A 25,053-nucleotide genomic window follows, 5' to 3' on the forward strand; every position below is an offset into this window, starting at 1 on the left:
TGTGTATAAATCACAGTGGATGCAAGTTTAGTATACTGAAAAATATACACAACATATGAGTATTTAAATGAATGTGCAGTATTTAAAGTTAGAATACTTTCATTTACTATTTCTAAATCATGTTTAGAAAAATAATACATTGTTATAAATATAAAAGCTTTTGATTCTCGTTAAATTGCTAACAAAGTACATAATATGCAGTCTTACATCTGTGCATTTTTTTTAAATCACTTTGCTAATATTACTTCGATGATTTTTGTCACAATCTTCATTAAAAAAAAGTGTAATAATAATAACTGTTATTTCCTGTTATAAAAAACAGTATTGTTTTGTATAAAATAATCCCAGCATATATGTTACCATACATTTTTCCCAGAAAATATTTTGTAACCTATTTTATAATTTATTTTGATTTTAGTCCTTGTACAACTCGAAACATTAATTAAATCTTTATCTCTACATACATCTTAGAAGCTTATTTTTAAACTATCAACAATTTCAATGAAAACAGAAAGTGCAATTTTTTCGTAATAATTTCAATATTCATAAAGCACTACTATACATAATTTAAACATAATCTATTCAAAACTAATAAAATACTTAAATTTACATAGTTTCCAGAGTCACTCAAAAGTTATGTCATTAGAGTACCTAGCTAAACTTTCATATTAACTTCTGTTACATCAATGCTCTCAGAATATTTAGGAGGAGGTTGTTTATGCAATGGTAATTCTGGTACATTTAATGTAACTGTAGAAGAAATATCAGACTTTTCAATAAGCAGTACTTTATTAGCATCCTTAGGTTTATCCGCGAAAGCGCATAACCAAAATGCAGACAGTGTTGCTGCTGAAAGAGCACAGACAAGAAGCCAGTGCGGTACTCCAATATGTCTTGAAGCGCATTGAAACCAATCAGATCCAGGTATTGAAGCTGATTGGTCACTTTCTCCAGAATAGTCTGATGGTACACCATAATCCATAGTCTATGTGTTGATTGCATTAATATCAAATTATATTATTTTTTACTATGTACTGGATGGAATGATAAGTTTTTTAATAAACTAATCTTACATGTATTAAGTATTTGAAAATTATAAGGAAAAAAACTATACTTTACAAAAAATTATATTATATCATACATATAAATTTTGTACTTTCTCGATAATGTACATTTATGTTAACATTTCAATTTTAAAACGTGGTATTGATTTTATTTATTTTCATCATCATTTAAAATATTTACAATTAAGACTTACCCCGGCATCTAATGGTACAGTTTTGATGTATGTCTGTGGCAATTTGAACCCATTCGAGTCCCACCATCGTGGAAGAAGCTCCTTTCGTAAACCTGGATCACTTAAGATATCATTGTCAGGTATATCAGGTGACATTAAAAGTATGTTAGAATCTACTCCTTCCTCTATATAGATAGCAACAGAAAAGAGCAATAACAGATCTGAAACACGCTGCTTGGCCATAAAATCGCAACCTGTACTACATGCGTAGCGACCTTGTGGCAATGTATATGCCTCTGCGCATGCTATAACAAAATAAAGTAATATTAGCTTTACTCAAATGCATTAAAATAAATGTGACTTTATATAATATAATTCTACCTCCTATCTAATATCAAGCAATGATATTAAAGAGTAAATTTTAGTAGAATGTTGATTATCATTACACAAAAGGAAATATATGTTTGTAGCATCACGAGCCCTATGCAAATTGTTAGCTTGTACTAATAAAATTGTTTATGTGTATATAATGGAAATAGATTATCCAAACAAATTGGTTTCTCATTAGTTCAAATAATTGACATTCTACTTTATGTGATCTAATAGTTAATCTAAGACTCTAGTTATTTAAACAATATTAACTTAATAATTGTAACAAACACTATTATAAGTTTTACGCACAAGCTTCACAGGCATCTCTAGTTCCATTCAAACTGTTTGGTTCTAACCCATTATGCAAGTCCACGAGATTAAAGAATCTACATCCTCGTTGACAACACGATTTAACGTATTTACTCTGTAATTAAAAATGCAACATTATTAATAATCACTTAACTATAATGTGCAGCTAAAAAATAGTACTGTTTAAAACACGTACATTCGCGAAAGATAGTGGTGTTTTCTCACACAAATTTATACAAGGATCCTCTCGATTTACAGGGGTATGAAAGGTATCACTTTGTGCAACATTTGTAAAAAGTAACAGCAGTAACGTAATAATTTCCTTTTCTTCTCTCATTTCAAAGCGTTACGTTTTTCGCAGATGATGTTCAATGTGTCAAAATAATTCGTTAGACGAAGAAACTTTACTTGAGAAGGTTGATAGCTCGCCGTATAATCGAGTAAATATCGATTTAATTATGGTGGCAACGCATTGCATTGGTCGACGCGTTCGTCTGTTCGTTGTCTATGAGAACAGACCAATGTTGCCTTAAAATTACAAGTGTTCTAATACTTTGATCAAATTTCAAATAAAATGTTGTTTTCTAATGTTTAAAATTGTGTCAACTTAGGCAATGAGCTATTATAAGCATTTGCTCGAATTGAGTATTAGCATAATTCTTGAACAGTTCACAAGACTGAAAATTCTGTAAGTAAACTATAATCTACAGTGCACAATTAGTTTCATAATTCTCACCGTACAAATATAAAAGTACTGAAGATATGTTAATTTTCCATTGATTTGCAATACGATATGAATTATATTTATTCTAAAGAAACAACATAATTGTAACAATACTGAGAAAGATCTATTTTAGATTATTACAGTATTTAAGCTAATATTTTGTTTCAAATCAATTATTTTCTGATACCAATCGTGGATTTTCAAATATAAATAAATTCAAAATTATGCTCATTTTTTACATACTCTTTACCATCTATGATATCTATTTCTATGGCAGATAGTTTAAGCTTTCTAACACTAGATGGTGTTTCGCATTTATCGAGTTTCCAGTATCTTTGTACATAACCGAAGCTTCTAATTTCTTTTCACATGAAAGAGGCGTAGTTGAAGGTAGGTTAAATTGAAGATTTCTGAAAATTATTTCAATTTAACGTGTATTTTGACGTACTGTTTACTCATTTATATTCTACAATTTTCGCAAATGCGTTTACGAATTTCGTTCCGTACATAGTCGTTCTGTTTCACTGTTTATGGAACAGAATAAGACTGAACGCATGGCACGTTATATTTAATCCAATTTTGTATATTATTTTTTAAAAGAATCACATTAACGAGTAGAAGGGTGTTTATTCTTATTTAAGTATTTTTAATGTCATTCGTTTAATTTACGAGAAGTCTCGTTCTTTTACTATGCATTTTTTAACACATAATAGTATCATAGTGTTACCATACTTAACGCAAATGTAACGCATTAGTAATTGTTCGTCACTTGATAACCGTTTGCTTATATCTCAATGCTGAAATATATGTAAATAAAGGTTTTCGTTTATGTTCGATTACATGAAATTTACGAGTATCAAAGTTGATAAATATTTTGTTATTGGATACATATTAATTAATACAGAAGTGTAATGTTTGAATATAAAAAAAAATAAAAAGATATAAGTAGGAAGACACATAGGTAGGTACATCTAATACTTTGAAACATCTCATACTATATGCTGTTTAATGGATGTAGTAATTTAATTTTTATTCATGAAGTACATTCAGTGACACTTGAAATTATTACTTAGATTTTCATTCGTATTAACTTTAAAGAAAGATGAGTCGAATAAAATCTTTAGGATTTCAAGGAGGTATAAAATAGATAAGAAGAAAATTTTCTTGCTGGAGGCACCTTTAAAATTTGAATTACCATAGGTTTCCGTTATTAGACAGAACAGAATAAAACGCACTACTCTAGTGATAAAACTTTATTTACAAAAGATGTTAATTACAAAAGATATTATTTATAAAAGAGCAGATGTTAAATCTGCTGATTAGTACTGTACCACATTGTGCAATGTTTTGTGTTATTTCAATAATCACTAATTATTATTGATATATTGAACTTAAAAATAATATCTTTATTAGTATGAAAATTATATTTTATCCCTTTTTCCTATAAACATTAATTTCTATTCATTGCTTTCTATTTAAAACAAGATTTCATTTTGATCTATTTTATGTCTTTAAATTGTCATACTTTCATTTAAAGATAATAGTTAGATTAATCAAAGTAGAAATTTCAAGTGTACTGTTCAGTACATAGAAATAATAAATGAAGACCAGAACAATTCGATTAAACAGCTATATTTAAATATAGTTACTTCATCTGAATTTATACAACTATGTTTTATTCTGTGACAGCATTGTTCAAAAATTGGCACAACTAAAAATTAAAAAATCCAAAAGTTGTATTATTCTTTAACTAGTGCTGTCCATTCAACATTTTAACTTCGGATATAATTAAATTTTTTTTTTAATGTGGTATCCTGTTTACCTTGAAGATAGAGTTCACTTTGCTTGTTTTAGTAATATATTATAAATTAGAAAATATTTTTATTTGTGTCACTTCTGAAGCAAGGCTGTGATATATATAAAATTTAATTATAACTTAAGATTTAGAAATAAATTATGTAATTTCTATAAGGTAAGTTTACAGTGAATGAAATACAAACTGGTTAATTTTTGTAGTTCAAATTTTAAAACTTTCTTATTTTCAGAATCTATACATTGAAGAAATAATTTATTTTACGAGTAAAAACCAAAATTCACAATGCCGCAGAACGAATATATTGAAAGGCATCGTAAGCTGTACGGGCGACGATTAGACTATGAAGAAAGAAAAAGAAAAAGGGAAGCTCGTGAGCCTCATAAACGCGCAGAACGTGCTCGTACTTTACGCGGCATAAAAGCAAAAATATTTAATAAGGAACGACGCAATGAGAAAATACAGATGAAAAAGAAAATTAAATCTCACATGGAAAAGAAAATGAAACAAAAGTCGAATGATGTTCCAGATGGAGCATTGCCAGTATATTTGTTAGATCGTGATATTAAAAAAGATGCAAAAGTATTATCAAATATGATAAAACAAAAACGCAAAGAAAAAGTTGGTAAATGGGATGTTCCAATACCTAAAGTTAAAGCACAGTCAGAATCTGAAGTCTTTAAAATAGTGAGAAGCGGAAAAACCAAACGTAAATCATGGAAAAGAATGGTCACAAAAGTGACTTTTGTTGGTGAAAACTTTACAAGGAAGCCGCCGAAGTTTGAAAGATTCATCAGGCCAATGGCATTACGTTTCAAGAAGGCACATGTAACTCATCCAGAATTAAAAGCTACATTCTGCATACCAATTATTGGAGTAAAGAAAAATCCATCCTCCTCCATGTATACAAGTTTAGGGGTTATTACTAAAGGAACAATAATTGAAGTAAATATTTCAGAATTAGGTTTAGTAACACAGTCTGGAAAAGTAGTTTGGGGAAAATATGCTCAAGTTACGAATAATCCTGAAAATGATGGCTGTATTAATGCTGTATTACTTGTATAAATTGTCAATATTGTACTAAACGTTTATAATAAAAATTACATTTGAACAAATATTTCATTTGATTATTTCCTTAAACATCTTAGTGTAAAGAAGCGTGAATTATGTAGATTAACAGATTTTTTGTTGTAATCCAGATTTTAGTTTGTATAAAACTAGTTAATTTTCCTGTTTAATTTATTTTTGCAGTTGCCTATGCCATTGACTTCAACATGCAGATTTTTGTAAAAACACTTACTGGGAAGACCATCACCCTAGAGGTCGAGGCGTCGGACACCATCGAAAATGTTAAAGCTAAAATTCAAGATAAAGAAGGTAACAATATAAAATATATTTTATTATGAATGTTTATTAAAAAAAAAAAAAAAAAAAAAATACTCATTACAGGCATTCCACCGGACCAGCAAAGATTGATTTTTGCTGGTAAACAACTGGAGGATGGTAGAACTCTATCAGATTATAACATTCAGAAAGAGTCTACTTTGCATTTAGTCTTGCGTCTCCGTGGTGGAGCTAAGAAACGCAAGAAGAAGAATTATTCAACTCCTAAGAAAATTAAACATAAGAAGAAGAAGGTTAAGCTTGCTGTGCTCAAATTTTACAAGGTATAAAAATCATTATGTCCATGAGTTCCAAATTTAAAAATTATCGTATAAAACTGTTATTTTATTACATAGGTGGATGAAAATGGAAAAATTCACCGACTAAGGAGAGAATGTCCTACGGAACAATGCGGTGCGGGAGTTTTCATGGCTGCAATGGAAGATCGTCATTACTGTGGCAAATGCGGTTACACGCTTGTATTTAATAAGCCGGAAGATAAATGAGTTAAAAATATGTATCTTCACTTAATTAAACAAGTTTTATAAATACAAAGATTTTATTTGTTATTCTATACTAGTATCCTCTTCCCAAACATGACTGATTGCTACGGTTAAAAACATTTATTTCTAGTAGCCTATTTCGGAACATGAAGAGCAATTAAACAAAAATTACATTTAAGTTGGACAAAATAGTAGGAGTTGTTACAAGGAAATTACAATCGTACATTTCGAATTTAAAAAGATCGAAGATTGCTGTTAAATGTATTGCTTTAAAAATTATTTATTTTTCTCCTTTACAATATACTAATATACATCACCTATACACATACACAAGTATACATGCATATATTATGCATGTATGCATTACAAATATAAGATTTAATAAATGTAATACTTCATATAAAAGGAAATATACACTCTGCAACAAAGCTATAAGACATTTAATAAGATTGGAAATATCTAGTAAAGAATTTTCAATGTGATTTAATTATTTCTTACTTATTCTATATAGTTCTAAGAATTTCAATATATGAATAAGTTCACGATGAACTATGATGAAAATTGAGGTTAAAGGAAATATTAAGAATATACAATGCATTATAAAAAATCATATAAACAAATCAATTGCTAATAGATCGTAATAATAAGGAAAATATAGTAACACAATGTTAATCCTCTGCAATAAAAAACGTTTGAATTTAGATGGTACGCGCAAAAGGTGTTAAACAGCATGACTGCTTTTTCTGTTTTATATCGAAAAATAGCAATAAACGTAATATTCGAATATAGTTTCTACGAGATCGTTGTACAGTTTCGTTTATTCGAAACAGAAATGATAATCCATTTATTCAAAATATAAACAATACAAAAGTGTAGTTAAGCTTCTTAACACAAGGGTTAACAATTTTTTCGATTATAAAAAAAAATAAATGTATTACTATACCTATACGATCCTCAAATCTTCTAATATTATAGAAAGCGGTTGGGAAATGTTAGCATATGATAACTATACTTATGGCAAGCAGGTTTTAATTAGTATTATCGAAGCGCTAAAAACTAATATAAAAAAAAAGAATTAATCACAAAACTATTCGTAAAAATAATGACTAAAGCGTCAAATATAAAGGTGACGTTATATATTATTAATAAATCTTTACAGGTTAGTTAATAAATTCTTTCCATTTGTTTTTCCCAAAATGTAGTTTCTGTTTTATAGTATTATTGTACCTTTTATCTTATAATAGACTGATTAACGTTTAAGGAAAAGATTGAATAATTGTATGAGAATCGACAAAGTTATAAGTATCTTATAGTTTTGTTGCTGAATGTACACAATAATATAATGTAAATATTCAAAACAATAGAAACAATAAATTTATAACAGTAAATTTAAACGTAAATTTAAATTACATTTTCTATAAGTAATAAATATTTTACATGCGTGTTGTTGCGCACTTGGAGTTTAAAGAATAAGCATCACAGCGCGTTTCTGTACCTAATCATAAATTGTATGCACAGACAACGATCATTAATAATATTTCTGTTATGAAGTAAACTTAAAATTTACTATAATATTTTTTAGTTTGCGTATTACAATGATTACTTTATCGAAATATTTTACGCATTTTACTTATATTTCTGAATGACTTCGCTGTTCTGTACGTGAATTAAAACTTTTTATACTTGGTTTTAAGACTGAAAACATTTTTTCTGTAGCAGTGGGGTGAATACTCATTTGTAACTCCGTTAAAGATTCCTCTGTCTTTAATATGCAATGAAAAGTTTTAGTTAATTTATGCAATATAACAATATCATGGATACAATTTATGACTTACTTGTCTAAGTAATTGTGCAGCAGTATGTAGTACTCTTTGCCATTTTCTCATTTCTACGTTATGCAAACTTTCTTGCTGTTGCAGTAAATGGATCCAATCTTCGTCAGTCTTTGGAGTATTTCTAGAAATGAAACAATTTTAAATATTCTGCAAGTGCGTATTACACGAAATAGTAATTACGTAATACTCACTTTAACACATGTAAGTCCATGATTGTATAAGCTGCAGCTTCTTCCAAGCCCCACAGTTTATAATATAGTAGGCCGTTAATTACCATCAGACATAACACAGCAATCAAAAGCATTGAACTAACTATCATATTAGAATCACCTCGAACACCAGATACTATATATTTTGAAAACACATGTTATTATTTTCGACTTACGATTATTAATAACTAGCAATGGTGTAGTAAAGTGACGTAATATAATGGTGTATTGTAATCTTCGTACCAGTGTTATCATTAATGCGTGGTAAGTTCAAAGAATTTTGTAAATTGGGAGACGAATGATCTGAGGAATGAGTTTGTAGAGTGATACCAGTTGTAACACGACGTCTTCTTCTTGTTTTTCTTTTTAATCCCCCACTACTGATGTTCTCTTCACATTCTATGGTTAATGCTTTTATTAAACTTGTAAAATATTCCTCTATTCCAGCCCAACAATTTTTCTCAATAACGCCTATTTTTATTGTAAAGAATAATTAACTATTGCTTACAAATAAAAAGATCGATATACTAAATGCTTACCTTTTACAAAGCCCCATACATTCTTTTTGTACTTTATTTGAGCATAGATTGTAATACTTGTTTCATTTTCGGAAATACTGGTTATACAATAGTGAATTAACACACTAAATGAATCAGCATACGGGATTCCAGCATTTACACTTTCTATATCAATACTATACAAATGACCCGGTCTACTGCAAGGTAACATTATCTAGAAATATTAAAAAAAAGTTTAAACTATTGAAACTATAATATGTTCAATTAAATAGTAGTCATTAGCTTAATAGTCACCTGAGTTTCCGTAATGTGAGAGGTTCTTGGTCCAATAGCTTGAGACAGTGCTATTGTAAATGATAAATTCCTAATTTTCTGACTTGTCTGTTCATTGTACATCCATGCTGACTGAACTAAATCTATACGAATAAAATCAAATATCACAATTTTCTAAATTTATTTAATAACTATATTATAAAGAATATTTTATTTAATAAAAATTGTTTTGTTTTTCCATTACCATTTATTATGTTATTTAACTTACCAGTAGTTTTGCGTGCAGTTTGAAAATCTAAGAAGAACTTTGAATTTGTGAACAACAACGTGAATAAGTGATCAATATGTATAGGTAGTACAGCCTTGCTGATTTGTCGACCTTCGTGAGGTGAAGTACATATTATACTGTTTCGAATGCTGGGTTTTACTGAAATGACTTTAATTACATTTATTGTACAATGCTACAGAAATGAAGGTTTACTTAAAGAAAATGTTAAGTTAAATGAAAGATCGTTAAAGTAATTATAAGTGTAAATTATGTTAATAAAAAGAAAATATTCAGTACATACATCCATGCTTTTCAGCCTCACTTTCTGTTGTATCGCTTAGATCTGTTGCATCAGGAATAGAGACTGGTCGAGGCCGATGAATTTCTGGTTTTGCTTCAATTGCTTGTTCTGTTCCACTTCCTAAGTTTTCCACATTACTACCTTCTACCTTTATTTTAAAATGGCCAATGGATATACAAAATGAAAATTGATGAAAAAGAGATATCGCGCGTAGATTCTCAAATATTAAATTATTCTATAATTTCTAATTGTTATCTTAATGCAGTTATATTCTACGGTACCTCAGAGAATGATTCTACGGATAATCTTGTTGACAATTTCTCTTCATCGGGTGGTGATATCGGTGGAACGTAATCTTCATCTTCCGATGTTAAACCCAATTCATCTCCATAACAAGAATGAACAAGTTGCCACATTTCAGCTGCATTCATTGGCTAAAATAGTAAATATCTTACGTTCAGAACTGTAAACTGAACAAAATTTTATGGACCAAATAAACACTTGTATAGTAATTAAACTGTATATATAGCGTGAAATGCAATTTCCTCATAACACATTAGATGAAAAAGTTTTTTACCACTTTGCAATCTGTGATTTTATTTTCGAGAAAAAGGTTATTAGACTTGTGAGGCCTAACTTTGGTCGCGCGCTGTTTACATGTCAGGTGGTACATACAAAAAGGCATGCACATGTAAACATACATAGATATGTGTTTATATAAACAGTATTATTAACAGTAAGTGTTTCAGTATATCTGAACGATGTACATTTCATCCCACATATCAAAACTACAATCTTTTCGTTTTTACAGAACTGTAAAGAGTGAGAACAATGTCCTTGCTATAAGATGTTTATGTTAAAATTATTACAATAAAGCTGAAGGAAGAGATGCATGGCAATTAAATTATTTAATCAAAAATCATTGGTAATATATTTGTGTATAATTATTAAACTGAGAAACAAAATGGATCAGTGGTATTTTCTAACGTATTAGTAAAGGTAAAGTTATTAATAAAATTAGGAACGTTGAAGGGATAAATCTCGCAATGGTCTTTTGTTAAAACGAAATAGCAATAAGTTGTTGATGGATCAATTGTTATGATGCAATAGGTCACTGTTTGATTTACGGGTCATAGATTGTCCCGATCGCTGTATTAGATCACTTCAAAAATTAGTATCGCGATATGTTTATGCATTCACATGTTTTTTTTTTATATAAAACGATAAGAAGCCAATAGAACTTAACTTGTATTATAACTGAAAACGAATATATTTTATACGATCACATTCTAAATATATTTTAGATCATACGTAATTCAAAAACTGCGTGATTTGATGCGTGAAATATTATTAAATTTAATAAAAAAAAAATTCATTGAACAAAAAACTTTAGATATATTGATATACTTACTGTTAACGACAAAGTGTACATGAACGTGTATTTATGTGTATTTCTCGTCTATGTACCGCTACACGCGGAAAATGATAAGCAGTATGATTCTTTTGTCATGAGGAGTTTGCATGCTTCATCTTGTCATATGATTCTGAGGCACTTTAGTGGGATACCTATGTCTTGTAATCACTTTATACATTATGCAACACCTTATAAAATCTGAGTAGCAGCATTGAAGATGAAAGATGAGAAGCTATTTATTAAACATGTAATGATTATTATAATTATTTGTTGATTAGGAATTTTAGCAAACATATGGTATCTATCACGATACAATGGACAAGCATATACCGTAATATACGAGTTCTGTACAAAAATAATTTAAATAAATTGTTGAATTGTTCATATTTTATATAAAATTGCCATACCTCACCAATAAGAGCATTTTGCCAAACACGAAATAGCATTACATATGTTTTATCCCTTGCACCAAATGATGTCAAAAAAAACTTATCAGTGGCAGTGCATATTGAAATTGCATTAGGAATAACAAGGGCAGTTTTCTCTTTGGTAATAGATGTAACATCCTTCCAACGCAAAGATACTAAGGTTTCCCAACTGAAGATATTTGCATAAAAGCATACATAATTTTGTGAAACGTAAAGCCTCCCATGAACTAATATTTCACGTTGCAATGCACATGAATAATCTAAAAATCACACATTGTGATATATATATATAATTTTTTCAAAATCATTTCTATTATTTGTCAATATTGAAAGTACATTTTACTGCATAGGTGAGTCATTGAACAATGAAACCTAAAAAGTCGCTTACCAACAACTAATCTTTCATCATCTGGTACATCTTTAAATATTCGCTTAAAATCCTCAGATCTAGATTTATAGGTTGGATACAAAACATTGTACCAAGATGGCTTTTTTTTTCGCTCACTACCACGTGTTTCTTTCTTTCCTTCATGTGAAATTTTTACAGCTTGTGAAGAATCTGATGATTTATTAGCTGCATCCTGTTATTAATCCCAAACAATAATAATAATAATAATAATTGATAGCAAATAATAACACAAAATTTAAAAGATAATACAAATTATAATAACAAAATATATAAAATCTCACATTCATTTGATGTTCATCCAATTTGTTTACATTGTTAGATTCTTTAAGAGCTGAATCTGAGTTTACTTTAGAATGATCTCGTTTATTGCGAGCTTTTGGACTAGGACGTGGAGATAAATTTGGACTTGAAACTGGACTGCATCGTTCTCCACACACTCCAGTAAGTACATCTTCAATATTATCTGATACACCATTTCCCATATTTGTCGCTGAATTTTGATTTTCCAATCCAGCTGAGTTTATGTTACTCATTACTTCACGACTAGATATCAACAAATCCTCCACTGACTTATTCCTATTACAATAATATTGCAAAATAAATATGAAAATATGTTAAAACAATGCCTTTATGCTAAAAAACGTGATAAGAAAAATACAAGGAAATTTAAATTGTATACAATGAGACTTAACACACATTTACTGTAAAAATACGTACATGCTTGACGTTGGATATTTTTGAAGAGATTCCACTTCAAACATAATAATTATACAGTGTTGTCATAAATATTGTTTAATGTATCTGTGAACTTGTCACAATGTTATTATATTATCACGATGATTTTACCAAACAACAACAGTATAGCTTGATTAATAGTTAACAATGACACAGTGCCTTGATTTTATCGTAATTACATTTTGAAAAGACAACATACGTGTGACTTTTGCAAAATAAGTATCGTCATCGTACAGATAATTCATTTCACACAAAAATGTAGATTGTTATGAAGCACACGTCAATTGTCTCAGTACATGCAAAATAGCATTGTAACATATTCTTATATAACCATAAACTTAGCACTGTCTTAACGAATTTTTTATCAATGTTTTACACTTTTTAAAACAAAATAGAAAACAGTGCGCGTATCAAAAATGTTCCACCATATTGAATCAGTACAGTCTTTGTTCCGGTTAACAGCTGCGCATGAAAATTGATAAAAAATTGATATCAAACAAATTGAATGCATAGATCCGTATCTGAAAAATATGATATGAAATGGATAGATTATTTTATGAATGTATATAAATAAATTTTATAATTATAATATTTCATTGTTATATATTATTCAAATAATATAATTTCGAATATATAAAAAAGCAAAATTGTTCGTAAAAGTATTAAAGATATGTCATAGATTTTTTTATTTAACAATATTATATCGAAAAAATTAGAATTTCGCATTTCAACTCAACATTTTCAATGCGATATACACATGAGAATTCGTATGAACCAGTGTGAACACTGCCGAATTCATTGATATCGATACATTTTACATTCCATAAGCGGTATTTTGGGTGTGATATTAATTAATTACATATTAATCGAAGTAAGTAAAAAATCAACGTACAACAACGTACAATTTCAATAATCACTATTCGTTATATTATATCGTTAATAAACATATGAATTCTTACAGTCATTAATAATAGTCTCAGAGGTTACATGTAACCGGTAATAACATATTGCTTTCATTAGAATTATAAACACTATTATTTAAATACTTCTATATTGTTACTCTACGTCAGATCCAAAAATAATTTGTTCATCTTCTTTTGTACGTTTGAGAACTTTATTTGAAGTGAAATCAAAAAATTAGTAATGGAATCCGCACAACCTAATCGACCTAGTCGGTGCACATGGAAACCAAATGCAACAAATTCACCACATACGTTAAGAACAGAGTAAGTATGTCGGTATATAATTATATTTTCATCTATAATATTACTTTTACTATTCAGATTTTATTTATGACTTTAATTGTTTATTTTAGAGTTGCTGATCGTAACAAAGTGATGCCTGATATATTAACAACCATTGGGCAAACACCACTTGTAAAATTAAACACTATCCCTAAATCTCATGGAATTAAGTGTGAAATGTGTTAGTGCTACAATTGTACATAATTTAAATGTAAGATAATCATATAATTTAATTTGTAGATGCAAAATGTGAATTCTTTAATCCTGGTGGCTCTGTGAAGGATAGAATTGCATACAGAATGATTCAAGATGCAGAAGACCAGGGATTGTTGAAACCAGGATATACCATTATTGAACCTACAAGTGGTAACACCGGAATTGGATTAGCAATGGCTGCTGCTGTTAAAGGGTACAGATGCATTATTGTCATGCCTGAAAAAATGTCTAATGAAAAAGTGTACACACTTCATGCACTTGGTGCTGAAATAATTAGGACACCAACAGAAGCAAGTTGGAACAGTCCAGAAGCACATATTAATGTTGCACATAAGTTACAAAAAGAAATACCAAATAGCATTGTTCTTGATCAGGTATATTATATACATAAATATCAAATAATTACTTATTTTCTACTAATACTGTGTATATGTTCAGTATACTAATCCTGGAAATCCATTGGCTCATTACGATCAAACTGCACTTGAAATTTGGAATCAATGTGATGGAAAAATTGATTACTTAGTAGCAGGTGCAGGTACTGGTGGTACCATTTCTGGTATTGGACGAAAGCTAAAGGAATTATCACCTGATACAAAAATTGTTGCTGTGGATCCTAAGGGAAGTATCTTAGCTCAATCCCCTGAATTACAAGATGATGCTGATTTTTATGAAGTAGAAGGAATTGGGTAACCCACATTTTTTCCCCTATTTTAACGAAGATATAGCCTTCCTTTGAATCTTTAATAATCAAGAAATTTATTTTTAGCTACGATTTTATACCTACAGTTTTGGATCATAATGTAATCGATAGATGGATAAAAACTGAGGATTGTGAATCATTAAATGCTGCTAGAATGCTTATACGTCAGGAGGGTTTGCTATGCGGCGGTAGTAGTGGTGCTGCTCTTGTAGCTGCTCTTCAAGTAGCTAAAGATCTACCTGAAGGGAAACGAGTCGTTCTTGTTTTACCCGACGGAATACGAAATTACATGACTAAATTTGTATCTGACCATTGGATGGAAGTTAGGGGATTCTTAGTAAGTTTTTAAGGTTTATATACATTTTATTATAATAGCCTACGAATAATTATATTTTGTAATAACAAATTATAGGAATCTAAGTGCCAAGTTGAGGCAAACAAATGGTGGTGGGATATGCCAATTTCAAATTTATCTTTCGACAAAGTACCTTTGTTGGAGAGTACAAAAACATGTCAAGAAGCTGTTCATATCTTTGAAAACACAAAGTCTCAACAATTAGTTGTTAGTAATGATAACAAACATGTACAAGGTGTCATCATATTGGATACGTTAATGTCTAATTTACTATCTGGCTCAGTAAAACTAACAGATTTAGTAGAAAAAGCTATGATTAAACATTATGTCAAAGTTAAGCTTTCAGCAAGTCTTGGACAATTATCGCGCGTTCTTGAAAAAGAATTATATTCAGTTATTGTGAGTAATGAAGGTGATCATACTTTTGTTGGTATTGTAAACCAGTCACATATTTTAAAACATATTACTAAAAGTAATGGTACAATGGAATCTAATAACTAGTCACATATTAAACTAAGTACTCTAGAACTGGATGTAATTTTCTTAAAACATAAGATATATCGTTATAAGGTTATCATAGATTATTATACTAATTGGTCTTTTTTATATTCTTTATTTTTACTTTTGATAATGGAAAAGAAATAATTTACATGCATTTTATACTGAATTATACAATTAATGAAGTTTAAATAAAATATTTATATCACTTCTTGCATAATTTTTTTTTTGTAATTAAATGAGATGAATAAAATTTGCTCATAACATTTGAATACTGTAGTAAATTTATTTAACTCAACTGTAATTATTTATATGTAAATACAAACTTACAATTTTCTATGTTACTGATCACACATAGTTATACATATAACATTACCATAAGTTATATCTCATATATATGTTTGTGTATTATTAAATAATATACAATGATACATTAGGTACAAAGGGCATCATTTATTCTGTTTCTCTTGCTTATAAAAGAGTTTACTAATCTGTTTCTAGTTTTTATTGTATATATACTAATTAATAGATAATTAAAATAATAGTTACATTTGTTGCACTTGTACATGGAATTTACAACTTGGTAATGTGGAAATTTCAGCATTAACAGTACTAATAATTCCAAGATTTGCTAAACTCCCTCTTAAAAGTCCACAAGTAAATGCTAACAAACGTGGACTTTCTTGAAGATACTGCTTATTACTATTGGTACCGACTTTATCTAATAATCGAAATGAGTTGTCTTGCAATACATATACACCATGGTGGTTTGTTCTTAAATTATCAATTTGTTTATGATAAAGACTGGTCCAAAAATCAGTACAAATAAATTTGATCATATCCAACTCATCTTTAAATCGACTCCATTCTCGTGTCAATCGTTCAATGATTCTGTATCCAACACTGAATCCCATCCATTCTAGTCGACAAAGTTCTTCTTCCTTTTCCTTCATATTTTAAATGTTATAAATAAGAAATAGGTATTATATTCATAAAGAGCAAATGTTTACAACTATATTTATTAAAATCATACAATATAACCCCATTCTAAATTAATATAATATTCATCGAATAATTTGAAGTTCATTGTTGTTTATGTTACTATTACCTTTTTATTAACTGTTTTGCTGAGTGCATAATTAACCATTTCTGTATGCAAATATTCAAAAAGACATTCATCAGCTTCTCCAGACGTATGAGAACTGATTTTCGTATCAATTATTTGTTGTCTCATTTTGTTTTATCTTGTGTACTATTTACACAATTTATAGTAAAGAAATTTAGTACATAAATTACTGTAAATCTGTTTAAAAGAAAGATAATATGCCATTAATTTGATGATTATTTAAATTCCATTAACTGATATTTGTATTATAACAATTCTAACCTACATTGTCGCAGTTTTAAAACAACATTGAACGTGCAGGATCGTTTTCACGTTATATGTAGTTGCACTGTTAGTAGTTCAGTGTAGTGATATGATCACTATCAAGGAAAAGCTTGGGTCGCCACGTCTCACTGCGGAGAACTAAACGGAACAGTGCATATGCATACACGTGCATGCATATATAGAGCAGCTATTTTAAAATGCATCAAATGAAACAAAATTTAATTACCTAAGAACGAAAGAAAAAAATATCAAAAGGTATAGATAAAAACATGTTGAAAGGAATGATTTTCAATGTTCGCATAACTAATTCAAATTACGCGCGTTCCAACAGTGCGCCGTCTAGCGGTGAACAGGTCGAACTAAAATTCCGATGTACGTTCAGCGCTCCACCGGGAAAATGCCCAAGTTTGTCCTCGAATAGTTCCTTCGTTTACTGCTAGATGGCACTAATTACATTGCGTTTACCACATTATGGTTATGCACCGACATGCATCGGTAACAATATGTAAATGGATAGGTTTGCAGTACAAACTTGGGCGTTTTCCCACCGATGACGCCACTGATCAATTATACTTCCTTCTTCACAAATGCGTAATTAATACGATCCTTTGCTTTCTAACATTACAATACATGAGTTAATATAAAATAGTTAATATAAAGTTATTTAATACAGTAATAATAATTAAACATTTAATTACTTGTGCCATCTACCGGTAATAGCTAGAACTATCTTCACTACAAGCTTGGGCGTTTTCTCACCGATGGCGCCACCAATACTATCATTTTTTTCCATAAATGCATAATTAATAAGATTCTTTGCTTTATAACACTGTAATACAATAGTTAATATGTCACAATTTATCATTTCTACGAGTAGTTATTTATTACAACAATAATTATTAACCTTTTAGTTAGTGGTGTCCTGGTGCCATTACCATGCGCACTCCCCATAAAAAAGCCATACAGGACGTGGGTGACGTGGTAGCGAAAATAGGGAAAATCAGAAAAAACTAAGAGTTTATCACGGGTGTGTTTGCGTGTTAAAGCTGTTAGTAATCAAGTACGTAGAATTATATATAATACACATTTATTAATTGCGGGTTTTCAGCCTTGAAATTTTTCCAACGGTTATTTGATACAAAGGGGCAAATTCTATTAACATTGAATTCTTGATTAGATTGAAGGATGTAGCAAGGGTATTAATGTATCTCCATCATAAATAAAGAGAATGTAAAAGATTAGTGTAAAATACTTTATTAATTAATTGCTTAAGATTAGGGTTTTATACTCTTAATTACATCAGTAATGGCACCAATCCATGTGGCAACTCCATGTGCACCAGCATCTACATTTTGCAGATATTGAAGTTGTTTTACATAGCTAGCTCGTCCAACCCTGTAAAAAAATAGTACTGTATATGTGCCATGATTACAGTCATTCATAGATGATACTGAGTATCAGTGTTAAAAATATTCAGATTCATATTCATTTCTGTACATATACAAATAATTATTTCATACTTGGGCTCCATATGTTTTGTTGCTTCACATGCTTGCCAAGCTGCTGTTTTCACAGCAGTACATATTTCAACCAATTGGTTATGCAACATCTTTTCATATGTTTCGCAAACAGCATTGATCACATCAATCTAGAAAACCACAAATTGTTAAAGATATCCACAATGTTTCCAAAAAGAATTATTTAAAATTTGTTTAAAAAATGGGGGTTTTTATTATACAACAAGATCATTTGTTATTAAAAAAAAAACTGGTTGTGGATATGAACTATATTCAGGGTGAATTATAATTTTCATTTACATCTTCCAATAATATAATATACTATATCATTATAATAATATAAAATAAGCAAATATTTAAAAAATTCAATAGAATTAATGGGATTCACTTGTTAATCTTGCAATTTTAGTTTGTTCTAAAATTTTGTTGTTAATATAAAAATGAAATTATAAAAATCGGATATATACCATGGACCTATCTCCTGGTTTAGCTTTCCCATATTTTATTAAACAATTTAAACCACTGCGTAACGCTCGCGCAACGATGTGTAACCAACCCTCTGTTGGTTGAGCAGAAACTAATTCTGTGGCAATACTAGTAAAAAATAAGCAATACAATGCACCAGATGTGCCACCCATTTGTTCTTCAGCAATGTGAGCCAATTCGGAAAAAACGGACGAAGGATGCGATAAATAATAATTATCTAAGCCTTGCAAAATCTCTGAAAACAAATATCTACATAACATAACAATGGAGATGATAACAACAACTTGATTTTTACTATTATTTTTTTACGCGCAGAAAAAAATTTGAACGCGATTATTTCACGTTAACATCGAATTTCGTTGTATTATTAAGTACATACCATAAGCAAGCCTTTTGAGTGTTGTACCACAATCACCATCACCACAGCCTCTGTCCAGATCATTGATCAAAGTTTCTTTTTCAATTATGCTTTCACAGGCATTCTTTAAACACTGTTTCAGTAGGTTTTGCAATTGTGTATTAATTTGTATCCCAACCTGCTGTATACTTCGTGTTACTTTATCTTCGGGAATTATTTGTTTATTTTCCAAAGGAATACTATATGCACAACCTGGCCATCGTGGCGCGCTAGTAGGATCGTCGAGACATCTGATAAATATCTCTTTATGGCATTCAGGCAATTTCAAAGCGGTAATATGTATTCCAGCACTGTTTAACGACGTCATCAGGAGTCCAGAGTACAAGCGCAAAAGTTTTACGTCCATGCTCCCTGTATGAATAAAAATTTATAAGAAATTACAGACATTCTCACGATTGTTAGTCTAGTAGTCAACGTGTTAATTTTTACACCTAATGCACATTAGGCAACGATAGCTACGACTTACGAAGCTGGTTCGTCAAATCATGAATAACGATTCCTTGTTCCAACTGGCTAAGCGCTCCAAAATTATTAACAATTACCGCAACTGAATCCCCGCTAACTAGGGGTAGCGAATCACAGATACGTTTCAGCATGAATGAAACCACTTCGTTACACGTTCTTAATTTCATCTTCTCGTATCCAGCTTCTCCATGAACCCCCATTCCACATTCTATTTCGTCTTCCGCAAGTTCAAACATTGGCGGTTGCCCTAAAATATAGATGGATAATGTTCATTTTACATATTGATCTGTATGATGTACGTTTAAGTTTCCTGTATGCATAAGTGACGTAATTAATCCTATACAAGACTGTGCTAAATCGCATGTAATACGTAATCGAGGAGTGGCTGTAAAGAATAGAGAAAAACTCGTTTATTTATATTGGCGCTGTAGTTACGCTCCAAACGCTACCAGTCGATAAAGTATCAAGATCCATTGCTTTTACAGCATGGTCTACAGGGAATTATATTTAAATGCTAACCAGGTATAGCACATGTAGTTAATCCAACTGCATAAGTAGCCATATTTTCTAAAACATTCTGCGCAATTTTATGAATGTCTTCAAGGGGTAATTCTCTTTCAGCCAGCGCGCCGGCTATTTTATTAACAAATAGTAGCCCACTTAATCCGCGTTTACCGGCAACGCCTACATCCTTATTCGGTATACTGCAGTCCTCGTTCACAATTATCTCTGCTACCTAAAATTGAAAACGATATCTAATTTAAATCATGAAATCTTCGAACTAATTTATACCAGAAAATATATCAGAAATTGAAGGAGTACGCAAATGTTTATAACGCAATGTATTACTTGTCTCCTTATCGCACCTTCAAGCCTGCTTGTCTTGCTTTTTCGATCGCTATCCCAAAATTGAGACAGTCACCAGTATAATTCGGTACCACTACCAAAACGCCAGCTGAAAACATACAGCACTCATAGCGTACACGACATTAATAATATACATTTTTAATTACATAAAAGAAAATAATTAAAATAAAAAGAATATATATATACAGGGTCTCCCAAAAATGTTGTAACACCTTGAAAGGGATGGTTTGGGAGGTGATTTGAAACAACTTTTTCCTTAGCGAAAATGTTGTCCGAGGCTTCGTTAAGGAGATATTAACGGAAAACACTGACCAATCAGAGCGCGCATATACCGTTGCAGCGGTCGTGGTAGCGTATGAGCGCAGCCGCCTAGCGCGTAGCCTACACTCAACCGGCATACTCGCGCTCTGATTGGTCGGGATTTTCACTTAATATCTTCTTAACGAAACCTCGGACAACATTTTCGCTAAGGGAAAAGTTGTTTGAAATTACCTCCTGAACCACCTCTTTCAAGGTGTTACAACATTTTTGGGACACCCTGTATATACATGTCGAGTTGAGTAGCCTCCTCCTTTTCGAAGTCGGTTAAAAATAAAAATTTGTTTGAAATTACCTTGAGTATGTTGCGTAACACGTTCGATACAATAGGAAATGTGTTGCGATGGTGGTGCAGCATATATGGAACCTGCTACAGAAGCAGTTAGCATACCACTTCCAACAAAACCTTTAAGTTAAGAAAAATGTGGTAATTTAATATTGATTGTAACATCTTATTCTGTATCGGCGCTAGTTAGCGTGGGATTTAACTTGTTTACGAAAATTCGATTCTTCTATATATATACTGACGTGGGATAGAAACGCGTTAGAAGTAGAGTTAGATGTTATTTGAATAATTTCTATGGAGCTTATATTTTTATGGAGTATGCAGTGTACAATTGTTAGATTTATAAAAATGTAATGGAATGAATAACTTATACTTGATATCAATCTCAGTGTTGCACCCTACATTACCTTGATTAATCTCACCTCCGGCAATTAGCGCACGTATAATAATTACAAGGTCACTCCACGTCAAATTGGATATCAAATATAACAATATTTCAGACTTTGCATTAGTAATGCAAAACTTTTTGTAAACCTTTTAGAGTGAAAGTAAATTAGGGTGAAGAAGTAGGGGCAAAAATACGGACTTATTACAAAAGTGATGATAGAAAGTCTATTGTTTAAATACAGTATCTTAAAGATATTGGCTAGAGATGGTACAAAAATATTGTAAAGTTTTAATATTCTTGTTAGTAAATTATATACGAATTTTTGTTCGTATCTATTACATAAAATGTAAAGTTACCTGCTCCAAAAGGTTCATGTCCACTTCCTCCGCCGCATATAATAGAAACTTTATTCTTTCGATTCTCGAGCTAAATTACAATTCATCTGAATAAATCTACATTTACATCAAAACAAATTATCGCAGTTTTTGCAATCGACGAATGAAATCAATAAAGTTACATACGTACGTTTGGCATTAGAACGACTTTGTGTGATACTTGATACTCGAGTTGCGGGTAAGAGTAAGATAAACCAAACAGAGTTTCCGTGACAGCATCGTCGATTGAATTAATTAAGCTCTTCATAGTTGTCGGTAGAACCTTCTTACGACTTGGAATGAAATAAACTTAATAATCCACCGAGACGTCGTTCAGATTACTGAGAAAAACATATTTCCAAGACAGTTGTCACTATTTGCTCATAGGTTAACGAGTTATCATAAACTTATGTAACACTTTGCTATGTATGCACTTGGCTCGTATTAAAATCGCGGGCAATTGATCCATTTGACCGGCAAGAAAAGAGAGATAAAGTATCAGTAGCAACGCGTATTCATCTCGAATGCTTACACATTCAGGTCTTTATACACAGCTATGTTATACCGTAAACATTTTCAATGGTAGATGAATACTTTATGATTTATAATGACAGATGGATGTTTTTTCACGTGTATGTACAGTAGAGTGGTTCTTATTTTAACGATTGTTTACGTCTATGTTACGCATTCACCAAATACCTTGTAAATACTTTACAGAAAGTCTGTGTGAATGTAAAGCATGTTAAAGTATACATAGAGAAATTTCCTCTTCTTATAATGTACCATTTATTTTTATATCTAAAGATCTTATTATTATTTCGCAGCCGATTAGCTCGTTATTATTCGCAATGAAAAATTGTTCGTAATGTAAAACCAATAAATATAAATAATAAAGTGTTTTTATTTTATTACGCATTCCTTACAGATCCTTTAACAATTTTTATATCATCAACAGGTCTATCATTTTTATCAGTTTCAACTAAACCAATCCTCTTTACTATTGCCATACCTGTATGAATTCGACCTATTATCAGAAAGAAAAATTACTAAGTATTCATTGCACTAAATAAAATTTGTTTATACTGAAAATATCATATCTAAAATAAATATTTAAAATACTATGAGCTACAACTAATTTACCAAAAATGGTGTGTTTCCCATCAAGCCACTGTGTAGGTGCTAATGTAATAAAAAATTGTGATCCATTAGTGTCTGGTCCAGAATTAGCCATTGATACTATCCCAGCACCTAAATCAAATGTATTTGAAAAGAAAATTCAAAGCGAATTTGATATTTTCTTGTGTAAATTAAACAAATATCATTTATGATGATCAAACCTGTATGTTTTAAATCATCGTGTATTTCATCGTCGAAACATTCTCCATAAATAGATACACCACCTTTTCCTGTTCCCGTAGGATCTCCGCCTGAAATAACAATCTTTTGTAAAAGTTTGTGCTTTAATGTCTCCATAAGTATGACAGAAGATGCTTATTTAAAAATTAGTATACACCAGGAGCGTTTTAGTAATAAATATGTCCGCACTGATGTGCGAGCGATGCAAAGAATCCCACATAATCCCTGACGTTTCTCAAAAGAACAGAGATGTCTTTTAAAGATTTCCCTCACAAACAAAAATCTAATAACAACAACTTTTACTTGGTACATCCAGAGCATGTTACATCAACTTTTTAAGTTGATAAACAAAAATATATTAATACACTACCTTGTATCATGAAATCCCTAATGACTCTATGAAATTTTGTTCCATTGTAATATCCACGTCGTGTAAGTTCAGCAAAATTCCTACATGTAATTGGTACGTGTTTCCAATAAAGCTCAATAACTAGTTCACCCATTCTGTAAAATAGAAACCTTTAATAAGTGAAAATGTGTTCCTTTAATAAATTACAATTTAACTTAAAAAAGAATTTTTTTGTACTTACGTAGTTTCAAGCGCTACAAATGGTGGTTGCCAGTGTTTATCAGGGATACCAGAGATATTAGCAAGAGCCATTACTTAAAAATGTTTTTTTTCTAGTGCTTTTCGATTACATCACCTGATTGAAATGATAGAATATATCAGTTGATATAGTTGAAAATATCAGTTGATTATTGTTAAATTCCTTCAATAATTAGAAAAACTTCTCTTAGACAATAAACTGATACACAAGGTATTTCTAAACTGAGTGTACAACCAAAAAGAAGTTGAACCTACTTGAAAAATCAAATAAAAAATGTATGGCAATATCTTTTGTATACAAAACTTTATTTCTCAAGTAATACAAATAACTATAGACATATGAATGTTATATGTTACATTTAATTGAAACTTCAAACACACGCGTACTAAATAATTAAATTTTTAAGATTTTATATTGATCTTATAAAACCGCTAATAATAACATTGCTAGTATATTGAATATTGTAATAAGAATACATTGTGTTCCAGTAACTAAAATTTAGTCAATATCAATGATTTTTCAAAGCGTATAACAAAAGTAAATTGTACATCATCATTAACTCGGTATATAATTATCTTACCAGTTTTAAAACAATAACATTATCCTGAAATAACTTGTATTTTTAAATTCGACGTTATAACCTTGCGCACAATTTACTGTGTACAATAAAGGAGAGTTCTCACGTAACTACATGTAAGTACGACTTCTTTTGATGTCACAATCTAAGATGGCAACACTGCTGCTTGACATCCCTTTTACCTTCACTGTGCTGTGAAAATACTATATTGTATTTTCAAGAAACTGGTTCAGGGTATTCCCTGTTCCGCCATTTA

At 30.4% G+C, this 25,053-nt stretch overlaps 8 protein-coding genes across 15 annotated transcripts; 3 read left to right on the forward strand and 5 right to left on the reverse strand.

Annotated features, from left to right (window-relative positions):
* Nucleotides 1-54: 54 nt before the first annotated feature.
* Nucleotides 55-2,574, reverse strand: LOC128872507 (uncharacterized). The gene is made up of 4 exons (XM_054115283.1): nt 2,115-2,574; nt 1,919-2,033; nt 1,259-1,542; nt 55-985 (listed from the first exon to the last, which is right to left on the reverse strand). Exons 1-4 carry the CDS (start codon nt 2,253-2,255, stop codon nt 656-658), a joined length of 870 nt encoding a protein of 289 aa, XP_053971258.1. The 5' UTR covers nt 2,256-2,574; the 3' UTR covers nt 55-655.
* A 435-nt stretch (nt 2,575-3,009) lies between these two features.
* On the forward strand, nt 3,010-5,572 carry LOC128872510 (ribosome biogenesis protein NSA2 homolog). 2 transcript variants are annotated; one of them, XM_054115287.1, is made up of 2 exons: nt 3,010-3,032; nt 4,688-5,572. In XM_054115287.1, exon 2 carries the CDS (start codon nt 4,741-4,743, stop codon nt 5,518-5,520), a length of 780 nt encoding a protein of 259 aa, XP_053971262.1. In that variant the 5' UTR covers nt 3,010-3,032; nt 4,688-4,740; the 3' UTR covers nt 5,521-5,572. The 2 variants fall into 2 exon arrangements, with proteins under 2 accessions (XP_053971262.1, XP_053971263.1); XM_054115288.1 differs by lacking the exon at nt 3,010-3,032 and adding an exon at nt 3,048-3,603.
* Nucleotides 5,573-5,706: 134 nt separating this feature from the next.
* On the forward strand, nt 5,707-6,395 carry LOC128872515 (ubiquitin-40S ribosomal protein S27a). Its single transcript, XM_054115297.1, has 3 exons — nt 5,707-5,832; nt 5,905-6,122; nt 6,195-6,395. The coding sequence occupies exons 1-3, from the start codon at nt 5,730-5,732 to the stop codon at nt 6,342-6,344; spliced, it is 471 nt and encodes a 156-aa protein (XP_053971272.1). The 5' UTR covers nt 5,707-5,729; the 3' UTR covers nt 6,345-6,395.
* Nucleotides 6,396-6,603: 208 nt separating this feature from the next.
* LOC128872501 (protein Aster-B-like) lies at nt 6,604-13,331 on the reverse strand. 2 transcript variants are annotated; one of them, XM_054115271.1, is made up of 13 exons: nt 12,714-13,331; nt 12,278-12,572; nt 11,976-12,168; nt 11,567-11,847; nt 10,027-10,179; nt 9,746-9,893; nt 9,445-9,603; nt 9,198-9,319; nt 8,925-9,117; nt 8,629-8,856; nt 8,368-8,521; nt 8,177-8,297; nt 6,604-8,103 (listed from the first exon to the last, which is right to left on the reverse strand). In XM_054115271.1, exons 1-13 carry the CDS (start codon nt 12,755-12,757, stop codon nt 7,972-7,974), a joined length of 2,223 nt encoding a protein of 740 aa, XP_053971246.1. In that variant the 5' UTR covers nt 12,758-13,331; the 3' UTR covers nt 6,604-7,971. The 2 variants fall into 2 exon arrangements, with proteins under 2 accessions (XP_053971246.1, XP_053971245.1); XM_054115270.1 differs by having other exon boundaries at nt 9,445-9,612.
* A 129-nt stretch (nt 13,332-13,460) lies between these two features.
* Nucleotides 13,461-15,955, forward strand: LOC128872505 (cystathionine beta-synthase). Of its 3 annotated transcripts, XM_054115280.1 has the most exons (8): nt 13,461-13,602; nt 13,693-13,727; nt 13,842-13,957; nt 14,047-14,156; nt 14,216-14,565; nt 14,630-14,880; nt 14,961-15,231; nt 15,307-15,955. In XM_054115280.1, the coding sequence occupies exons 3-8, from the start codon at nt 13,875-13,877 to the stop codon at nt 15,748-15,750; spliced, it is 1,509 nt and encodes a 502-aa protein (XP_053971255.1). In that variant the 5' UTR covers nt 13,461-13,602; nt 13,693-13,727; nt 13,842-13,874; the 3' UTR covers nt 15,751-15,955. The 3 variants fall into 3 exon arrangements, with proteins under 3 accessions (XP_053971255.1, XP_053971253.1, XP_053971254.1); XM_054115278.1 differs by having other exon boundaries at nt 13,464-13,602; nt 13,693-13,957; XM_054115279.1 differs by lacking the exon at nt 13,693-13,727 and having other exon boundaries at nt 13,468-13,602.
* Nucleotides 15,956-16,083: 128 nt separating this feature from the next.
* On the reverse strand, nt 16,084-17,280 carry LOC128872513 (trafficking protein particle complex subunit 6b). Of its 2 annotated transcripts, XM_054115294.1 has the most exons (3): nt 17,139-17,280; nt 16,856-17,050; nt 16,086-16,694 (listed from the first exon to the last, which is right to left on the reverse strand). In XM_054115294.1, the coding sequence occupies exons 2-3, from the start codon at nt 16,979-16,981 to the stop codon at nt 16,293-16,295; spliced, it is 528 nt and encodes a 175-aa protein (XP_053971269.1). In that variant the 5' UTR covers nt 16,982-17,050; nt 17,139-17,280; the 3' UTR covers nt 16,086-16,292. The 2 variants fall into 2 exon arrangements, with proteins under 2 accessions (XP_053971270.1, XP_053971269.1); XM_054115295.1 differs by lacking the exon at nt 17,139-17,280 and having other exon boundaries at nt 16,084-16,694.
* A 1,094-nt stretch (nt 17,281-18,374) lies between these two features.
* LOC128872504 (triokinase/FMN cyclase-like) lies at nt 18,375-23,054 on the reverse strand. 3 transcript variants are annotated; one of them, XM_054115275.1, is made up of 10 exons: nt 22,408-23,054; nt 22,239-22,308; nt 21,504-21,614; nt 20,890-20,978; nt 20,543-20,759; nt 20,025-20,270; nt 19,520-19,909; nt 19,122-19,375; nt 18,658-18,785; nt 18,375-18,532 (listed from the first exon to the last, which is right to left on the reverse strand). In XM_054115275.1, exons 1-10 carry the CDS (start codon nt 22,522-22,524, stop codon nt 18,412-18,414), a joined length of 1,743 nt encoding a protein of 580 aa, XP_053971250.1. In that variant the 5' UTR covers nt 22,525-23,054; the 3' UTR covers nt 18,375-18,411. The 3 variants fall into 3 exon arrangements, with proteins under 3 accessions (XP_053971250.1, XP_053971251.1, XP_053971252.1); XM_054115276.1 differs by having other exon boundaries at nt 22,239-22,334; nt 22,408-22,994; XM_054115277.1 differs by having other exon boundaries at nt 22,404-22,994.
* An 83-nt stretch (nt 23,055-23,137) lies between these two features.
* Nucleotides 23,138-24,938, reverse strand: LOC128872514 (peptidyl-prolyl cis-trans isomerase-like 1). The gene is made up of 6 exons (XM_054115296.1): nt 24,801-24,938; nt 24,203-24,316; nt 23,983-24,116; nt 23,594-23,683; nt 23,397-23,504; nt 23,138-23,280 (listed from the first exon to the last, which is right to left on the reverse strand). The coding sequence occupies exons 2-6, from the start codon at nt 24,271-24,273 to the stop codon at nt 23,165-23,167; spliced, it is 519 nt and encodes a 172-aa protein (XP_053971271.1). The 5' UTR covers nt 24,274-24,316; nt 24,801-24,938; the 3' UTR covers nt 23,138-23,164.
* Between the last annotated feature and the right edge of the window lie 115 nt (nt 24,939-25,053).

This window comes from Hylaeus volcanicus, chromosome 2 (genome assembly GCF_026283585.1).
Source record: "Hylaeus volcanicus isolate JK05 chromosome 2, UHH_iyHylVolc1.0_haploid, whole genome shotgun sequence".
In the NCBI taxonomy this organism is placed as follows: domain Eukaryota; kingdom Metazoa; phylum Arthropoda; class Insecta; order Hymenoptera; family Colletidae; genus Hylaeus; species Hylaeus volcanicus.